The sequence below is a fragment of the Anarhichas minor genome, unplaced genomic scaffold (assembly GCF_050575085.1).
Source record: "Anarhichas minor isolate MPS153535 unplaced genomic scaffold, ASM5057508v1 ptg000073l, whole genome shotgun sequence".
Taxonomy (NCBI): Eukaryota; Metazoa; Chordata; class Actinopteri; order Perciformes; family Anarhichadidae; genus Anarhichas; species Anarhichas minor.
The window spans coordinates 10,307,278-10,316,680 of record NW_027466519.1 but is presented as its reverse complement, the minus strand read 5'-3'; the positions used below and the strand labels follow the sequence as shown (position 1 = coordinate 10,316,680).

Genomic DNA, 9,403 nt, shown 5'->3' with positions numbered 1-9,403 from the left:
ATAAACCTGAGCCGGCCCTAAGTATAAACCTGAGCCAGCCCTAACTATAAACCTGAGCCGGCCCTAACTATAAGCACTATCAAAAAGTAAAGTCTTAAGCCTACTCTTAAATGTGGTGAGTGTGTCTGCCCCTCGGACTGAAACTGGAAGCTTGTCCCACAAAAGAGGAGATAGCTGAAGGCTCTGGCTCCCATCCTACTTTTTAAGACTCTCGGAACCACAAGTAACCCTGAATTAATGGAGCGCAGCTCTCTAGTTGGATAATATGGTACTACAAGTAGCTTAAGATATGATGGTGCCTGACCAATTCGGGCTTTTAGGTGAAGAGAAGGATTTTGGATTCTATTCTAGATTTTACAGGGAGTCAGTGCAGAGAAGCTAATACAGGAGTAATATGATCTCTTTTCTAAATTTGTGTTAGTACATGTGCTGCAGCATTCTGAATCAGCTGGAGAGATTTAAGAGACGTATTAGAGCAGCCTGAAAAGGAATTGCAGTGATCTAGTCTGAAGGTAACAAATACATGAACTAATTTTTCTGCATCGCTTTGAGACAGGAAGTGCCTGATTTTTGATATTTGCTCCCCTTGAATTATAAGTCACTCTTTATAAAGGGTTGGTAAGTTGTAACTATTGGCTTTATTGACGGTTTACTGATGATTATGGTGTTTTATATTTATACATGTTGGTAATCCATTAATAAATTATTGTAGGTTTACAGTTAAGCCATTTTAATAAGTCATCAGTGCGCTCATAGTGTTGTCAACAGGTTTTTCCAGCTCAAGAATCAACCTCAGCTAAACCTGGCAACCCAACACACATTAATAAATGATTTAATAGCCATAAATACCAAAGCCATTGGTTAATAGCACTTAAAAAAACCTTTAAAAGGGGTATCTTATAACGGGTGTATAAAGAGGAAGTGGTACCAAGAGATCAACTTAACCTAATTGATGCATTCCATTTGCAGGACATTTAATTTCCCATGTGAAGAACATTATTCAAATTCCAAAACCCAATTTGTCTTTTCATTTGACGTAGGTGGCTAATTGTATGATAAATTGAAAATGCATATCTCTTTTTTATTCCACTTCATCCATACACATTATTGTGCCAGGCCCGTTGATATCTTGCAAATGTGTCGCACGTGCATGAACGCACCACCCTTGCCTTGTGGGATGACGTGTCAACAAAGTGCCGGAAGCTTCCAGTCTGTCCAAAATGGCTTACCAGACACTACAACAGGAGTACCTACAGATTCCTGTTGTTACCAGGGCATATACAACCGCCTGTGTCCTCACAACTGCTGCAGTGGTAAGATACATTCACATGTTCACCGTGTTGGCTTGGGCATAGCTTGTTGTTGCTTAAAATAGCTAACGTAACGTCGTTACTTTGCTGCTAGCTCGACGGGTTAGCTAACGTTATAGCACCTGTGAGAAGGAGACGTGTCGGAATCTGGTTGTCCGGGATGTTAGCTCTCTTATTCAAGTTAAGAAAAAAACAGAAGCGTAGCTAACTTTGCCCGGTGCGTTTGCTAAATTTTAACAAGGGATCCAAAATTGTAAGGGCCCGTTAAGTTGCGTTTCTATCGGGTGACAGTTTACGGAAGGCTCGTCAGCTGTTTAGTCTTTTGCAGATGCTGCTATACAATATAGTTAGCTACACTAAACCCACACTAAACTTCTCTCACAATCAACTTCAACATAACTTGTATGTTTAGCCAGTATATGTTCGTATTCCATAAAATATAATCCGGAAACCAATTTATTGTGTTTATGTCATCTGTTATTAGATACGTATTGTCTATCTATCTATCAGTCTATTACAATGCAACATATGTTAAAACTGATCATATATTTGCGTAAAATCTGAATCTGCAGACTAACTAGTTATTCAAGCTGTCAAATAGATAGAATGGAGGTAAGTAATCTATTAAGACAAAGAGTGTGTGTGTGTGTGTGTGTGTGTGTGTGTGTGTGTGTGTGTGTGTGTGTGTGTGTGTGTGTGTGTGTGTGTGTGTGTGTGTGTGTGTGTGTGTGTGTGTGTGTGTGTGTGTGAGTGTGAGTGTGAGTGTGAGAGAGAGAGAGAGAGAGAGAGAGAGAGAGAGAGAGAGAGAGAGAGAGAGAGAGAGAGAGAGAGAGAGAGAGAGAGAGAGAGAGAGGATGATGTGGATCATAAATAGAATGTTCTCATTACCATAGAACCACACTGGGACTAGTGTGGGAACGTAAAGGCGGTTTTGGTACCGGTGGTGATGTTGTAGTCATAGTGTTGACTTTTTGAAGGGTTGATCATGACCAACACTAAAATGAATTCTAACGTCTTAAATGTACGTAACCATCATCAGATAGAATGGAGTACAGTGTGTTATTAGTGGACATAGGCTATGTGGAGTCACTACCTTAATTGTTGAAGACATCAGTCAGTCCCTGGACTAACTGTACAGCACAGCCAGACGCACTTATTCAAACACTTCTTACACACAGCAGCACAGAGAGTAGACCCGTGACCGGGTGCCGTTCAGCTTAGTTTACAAGGCAAAGAATAGTGTCAAATAAACCTGCTATACAGTAGACTCATAGAAGTGCTGTACATCATCAGGAGATTAATTTAGATGCAGCTCTTCACAGTGTGTCAAGTTGTTCTAGTCGTACATCTGAAATGCATCTATATATGAATTAATTGATAGAAAAGTAAATTGTGAAAGTGTATGAGGGTTTAGAACATTCTGATGGTGGTATATGATGCCAATGCTCAATCATACCTCATAATTTGTTGCAGCAGTTTTTTGGTTGATTTCATTTGTTACACAGATTTAGTGCTACATTTTAAACAATTTTTTACCACTCGAAATTTGATAAAGAATGATCAAACATCCCTCCAAAATACCATATAATGGCACCAAGACCTTGAGGAACACCATAAAAAAAGACTCGCTCTGATTTGGTATCAAAGGTTTGACATTTGGAGAAGTTTTGGTGATTGAATTGCGAGCACTTCTGTTCTGGAAACTGCTGAGAAGCCCTCTTCCTCCCTTATCGTCCATATAGCTGGAAACAGCAGACGTCCTCTTTGGCCCCAGGTCTCTGCTGTGATGAGGCTGTGATTATCCTAAAGGTCACAACAGGTCATTGTATACAGTGATGTCAAGTTTAAAAGAGTGTTCTCACTACAATGAAATGGCTACTATGGGGACTAACATCATCACACATTCAGTGATCCAGTCATCTATTTAATTCCAAGACGGTTGAGAAAAATTAAAATACACCATTTTAAGAAAATTGTAAAACATCTACTCATGAAGTGGGCATGTCTGTAAAGGGCAGACTTGTGGGAACCCATAGAACCATTTTCATTCAAATATCTTGAGATGAGAGGTCAAGGGACCATGCCAGTGTTTCCTTTGCCAAAATGTAGCCAAACTTTGGAGCGGTATTTAGGATCCTTCCCGACAAGCTGGTTAAATGGGTTCCTTAGATTAGCATCTTCTGTTGTACCCTTACATAGGCAGATAGTATAAATGTGATATCTTATATGTTAACACAAACACACCATTCATAAGTTTGAATGAAGACATTTCCGTGTTCTTGTTAAACCAAGTGATAAGAGTTGGTTTTGGCAACAGTTAGTGCATGTTCACTCCTTCAAATATTTAGTTAATGAAGGTACTTGTAAACACTTCAAACCCAGTTTATATTTACCAGAGTATGCCAATCACCTGTATTTAGAAAAACAGTGGGATGAACTCTATTTCCATGTACAGTAGTCGCCTCAGTGAAGAAACTTGCTTCTTTATCCGGCTTAACCAGGATACGGCAAACATAATCACAACAAGCAATGGAATGGGAGTTACTTCTTTGAGACTAGGGTTTAATATATATATTTCTTTCTCTTTTTTTTTAAGATGTCAATGTTTGTCAAAGCTGGATCCTTCATCTTAACATTATTATTGTTTGTTTTTTCGTCTCTCACAGCAACTAGAGATCATCACACCATTTCAGCTATACTTCAATCCGGATCTGATTCTAAGGAATTACCAGGTGAGTAATCTGACCCTCAGGAGGATTCAGGGTGCATACTGTAACATCTCAGTGTTTCAGCTGAAATGAGTAGTTTACAAGTTCAGCTGAAATGAAATCGCTTTTATTTGTCTGTTTTCTGTACATCACCTGTCCTGTGTTCTTCTTTTAGAAAAACCCAAAAGGAAGACATTTATTTATCACATCTTTGGTTTAATGGTGGCGCCCCTATTAAATTGGCAGAATACAGTTGGGTATCTGTCTGCGTAGATGGAGACCTTATTTTGAACCAGCCAATCAAATCTTGCAAAAAGCAGTGAGGTCAGCATTATATTCTAGGCAGAGCAGGTGGTCACACAACGCAAGAGCCAGACTCCAACACAACCACCGTGGCTTCCCTGCTAACGTCTCCTTATCTGACTTACAAACACTTGATATGGATTAAGTATGAATAAATAAATGCATTAATAAATGTATAAATAAATAAATAAAAGAATAATTAAATGCTGAAATCAATGTTGAAATAGATAAATAAAGGTATAAATAAATGCTGGGATAAATAAATAAAAGTAAAAATAAATAGATTAATGTATAGATGAATAAATAAAAGTTGATAATCAAACAGGACATAAAGAAATACATATATCATATATTTATTTATACATTTCTGTTCACCTACATTTATTAATTTATGCTAATGAGGTGGGAGGTCCTAACCTCTGTCTAAAGCAGGATTGGTCACAGGAGTGTGATGGCTTCTGGTCTACTACTTCTGCCTTGCACAGTAACGTTGAAGTTGGCTAGCCCAGTGTTGCCAAATTGGTGACTTTCTCGCTAAATCTGGCGACTTTCCAAACCCTCTTGGCGAATTATTTTTGTCAAAAGCGACTAGCGACAAATCTAGCGACTTTTTCTGGTGTTATTGGAGACTCTGATGTGAAAACCCGTATCGTTCTGCAGTTACTGTCCTCAACTGCCGTGAGCCCCTCCGCCGTCCCAAAGCACTCACAGGTGGTCAGTCTCACAGCGGCCTCGCGCAGCAGTCCCAGCTGCAGACTGAGGAAGCCGTTAATGCTGCGAGCTAGTTTCTTGACGTCGTCTACAGGGATGATTTGCTAGGAATCTGTTGCTTCTGTCTTGCTCCCCTACTTGACCAATCCTGCTTAAGAATGAGGTTTGGACCGCCTACCTCATTAACATACGGACACAGAAATACAGAAATGAAGGTGAACAGAAATGTAGAAATAGATTTATTTATTTATTAGGCATCAACTTTTATTTATTAATTTCTGTATTTATACATTTATGTATGCATTTATTTATTTATACTTGTGACATTTTTCGTCCTCCATAACTTAACACCGTCAGCTGCTGTCAATCAGACACACCCTCCAGCCGGCTGAGACCAAAAGGAGCATTTCAGATGTGTCTTCTATTTAACAGTAAAAGTGTTTTTGACTACAAACAGGATGAATCAATAAGTGAAATCATTGTTACATTTAATCTGTTTGAATATTGTTTTTGTCGAAATAAGAACAAATCTATTTATCTTGTTTTTTTTCTTAGATTGTGATCTAAATCAAATAGAAATAGTTCTATTGATTTTTCACACAATGAGCCATGTTTGTGATACAGACTGCTCTGATCGTCCATGTCATGTGGCCTGTCTCACACCACTGTGAACTCACTTCTGCAGTTAAACAAAGCCTCTAGCCACCACAGAAAGGTTGAACATGACCTGGATCTGTGCATCTTACTCTGTGTGTATGTTATGTACAGCTGAATGTTGTCTTTTTCTTTTTGTAGGTATGGCGACTAATAACCAACTTCCTGTTTTTTGGTCCAGTTGGCTTCAATTTCCTGTTCAATATGATTTTTCTGTATCCTTCTCGGTTCCATGTCTCACTTCATCTAGCATGTGAAGTGTGGTTGCATACGTCCTGTTTGGCAGGGGAAGGCTCGATGTGGTTTCAGAGATGGGATGAGGAAACGTTTCACGTCTATGGTGTCACATGATAGAGATACCTTCTGTAAGATGCACAACCATCCAAACACAAACCAGTATGATGGCCATTTCTTTAGTGATGATGAAATGTTTAAAGTCTGTGTCGAGTTCCTTAACCGTTAGCTTCCAGGTATAGATACTGTCGGATGCTGGAGGAGGGCTCCTTCAGGGGACGCACGGCTGACTTTGTCTTCATGTTCCTCTTTGGTGGCCTTCTGATGACCGTATCCTTCCATTAATGTTCCATTGAGAATCATCTCCATGTACAGATAGTGAGGGCTGTAGTGAACGGTTCAATGACCAGTAAATCATTTATCACTTCTGTTGACCTCAACATTGACTACGTTTACATGCACACTCATATTATCATATTATTATATTATTCCCAATATGATAATATTCCAAACTTGATATGGTTCAAAGACATCATATTCCGTTTGGATGTTCTGAAACGGAGCGTTTTCAGATGAAGACGTGTGATGTGTTGATATTCTTCAGGTTTTAAGAGCATTCTCTGGACATACAGCTCATTCAGAACATGCCTCTCTCCTGTGTACGACCAGCTCTGGGAGTTGAACACAAACCAACTCGGCAACAGTTTGCAAAGCTGGAGTAGAGATCCACGCCCAGAGGAAAAGCCTACATCTGTGGATGGAAGGAGAAGCACACGTACTGTTAAGCATTGTGAAGGACTTGGATATCACTTTTACATGTTTTACATGTTATGGCCTCGACTCATCAAACACAGCCGAGAATGATGGGGCTGAGTCACGAGGTCATCTTCCGTTAATCAGAATACACACGGCTGCATGTAAATTGGAATATTTATTTTCATTAGCCATGTAAACAGCTTATTAGGAATATTTTCTTTTTTGGAATAAGGGCAAAAACCGGAATATTTGGTGCATGTAAACAGAGTCTCTTGTACAGCTAATGGTGCCCTTTAACTTTCACTAATATTGTGTTTGTGTGTGTGTAATGCTGTTATTATGGGTCGCCCACTGCATCTTTTCATTCCTCCTTCATTATGGGATACCAAGCCGGTAGCTCCTTAGTAGCATTGCACTTGTACTGTGTAAAGGGAAGGAAGATTTAATTACCACAAGCTTGTGGAAGACGTTGCACCGGCATCTTTGCTGCTAAATTGAAAAAGTGGTATTGTGATAATGCTGCTGCGTGCAACACTTTTGTCTCTTTTCATATTCATATACCAGTGGTGTACCATATGCCCATTGTTGGTGGTATGCCACTTCTGTCCCACTGACCATCACTTACCTCATAATAACTAACATATACTGTATATTTCTCGTTGGTAAGAATCATTTCTTCGTCTCATCCAGACTGAGTTAACTGTGTGTTTGTGGAGTAGCCCTCCTTATTTGGCACCAGCATGGCTATACAACGATCAGTTTGTTCAAAGACATGTTCTTTAACAAGGTGTCAGATATTTGGCACTTTTGTAAGCCTGGTGTTTCTGGGCCAAGCCTTCACCATCATGCTGGTGTACGTGTGGAGTCGGCGAAATCCAAACGTTCGCATGAATTTCTTTGGCCTGCTGAATTTCCAGGCCCCCTTCCTTCCCTGGGTGCTGATGGGATTCTCACTTCTGCTGGGAAACTCCATCATTGTTGACCTTTTAGGTACCCATCACTGTCATCTGCAGTCCTTTATTATTTGCTGATGTGCTAAAATGGAACTGGTGTGGTTGTTGGTGTACACAGTATGAATAGTGTTCAAATGTTTTTTACCATTCTTGAGGTATCGCTGTTGGCCATGTGTACTTCTTTCTGGAGGATGTTTTCCCCAACCAGCCAGGTGGTGGAAGGTGGCTCAAGACCCCGTCTATCATGTGAGTTTCTGCTTTCTTCTAACTGACAGCCCAAACCTGTAAGATTCAACATACAGTACACCCTACAGTTTGAAAGTGTATGAATGAATGAATTGACCTGTATGTATTTTGTCCTTATGGTGGCTAGAGGAAAGCTTGCAGAGTATCCACAATGAAAAGGGTCTGTCCTCTGGGGAGCCTGAACCTGCTTAGGGAGTTTCATGGCCATCTGCAATGAGATTTTGTGCACAGTGTATACTTTGGCTTGATGGCGGCACTAGATCATGGGTGTTCAATCAGAAATCTTTAGAAAATCCCTCATCCTCCTCCTTTGCGTGTCTCCCACAGAAAGATGCTGTTTGACACACCAGAGGAAGATGCCAACTACAACCCTTTGCCCGAGGAGCGCCCGGGAGGGTTTGCCTGGGGAGAGGGACAGCGCCTTGGAGGTTAAATATGGCCACAGATGGTGTCTGATTGTCAGGTCACTTTCAAGGACATTCCCTCAGAGAGATGAAGTGGATGAACACGGTCTTTGTTTTTGACTTGTTTGTTTAGTTCTGGATGAAGATTGCCAGATATAGAGATAACGTCTGTTGTCTCTGTATATGGGCTTATATCATCCCCAGAAACTCTTCTTGATGCGAGATCCTTGCTCTAAGACTCTTTGAGAGAACACAAGCTCCTGAAGGAACTCTGGATTGTGAGCCTTTGGCCTCCGGTGATGTTTTTTTCGATCTAAAAAAAAAAAAAAAAAGGATACAAAACAACTGTCATATTAAAGAGAAAACAATGAGAGCAGTAAAATATCTAAATGAATTTATTCAGATGGCCAGTGCATTCTTTTTCTCATTTCACTTTTTAAAGAAATAAATGTGTGTGGCAAATGATGCTTTGGTTTCATCTCTTTGATCTGTAGAAGTATTGCTTGAAACCAAAAACATCTCCGACAAATAGCATTGTTGTCTGTAGAACAGCTCTTGTAACTGCATTCTCTGTTCTCACAGCAGCTCATTGTGATATAAATATCAAGATTTGTACTATTTTCTCAACTCCATCTTTTCCTCCTCTATCAGGTTAAGTTTTCACAGCTGTACTCCTTTTGTGTTGTATTTGATACAAACAGCCTTAAATCAGATATGTGTAGTTATGTCATATACAAAGGGGTGAGTCTTGCCAATGTTATTGTTTGTGACATCCCCTCTGGGTTTTTTTATGGATTTTCCACACATTTTGAATTCTGTTTTGTTTCTATTTTTTAAATGTTGCCATGTTATCTGGTTTGTGGGAAATGGATTATGAATCCTGGTAGATAATATTTGACCTGTTTGTTGCTCTAGAGAAGGGATAAAAGAAGCGAATGAGATGAAGTGTGAAATGCATATGTCACATTAGGAGGATTGAAAAGCTTTGTTGAATTATGCTTGCACTGGAACAAAAAATATATACAGTATATGGGCCTAATTTGAGTTTCTAATCATCTGTACTATTGTATAGTGGGTTGAGATGAGTAATGGACTGTAGTGAAGTCATAGTTTTTTATGTATTA

The 9,403-nt window shown here is 39.6% G+C and overlaps 1 protein-coding gene across 1 annotated transcript; it reads left to right on the top strand.

The window, feature by feature from the left end:
* Positions 1 to 1,174: 1,174 nt before the first annotated feature.
* derl2 (derlin 2) lies at positions 1,175 to 9,318 on the top strand. The gene is made up of 7 exons (XM_076079502.1): positions 1,175 to 1,313; positions 3,977 to 4,042; positions 5,828 to 5,901; positions 6,157 to 6,250; positions 7,471 to 7,666; positions 7,785 to 7,875; positions 8,203 to 9,318. The coding sequence occupies exons 1-7, from the start codon at positions 1,221 to 1,223 to the stop codon at positions 8,306 to 8,308; spliced, it is 720 nt and encodes a 239-aa protein (XP_075935617.1). The 5' UTR covers positions 1,175 to 1,220; the 3' UTR covers positions 8,309 to 9,318.
* The last annotated feature ends 85 nt before the right edge of the window (positions 9,319 to 9,403 follow it).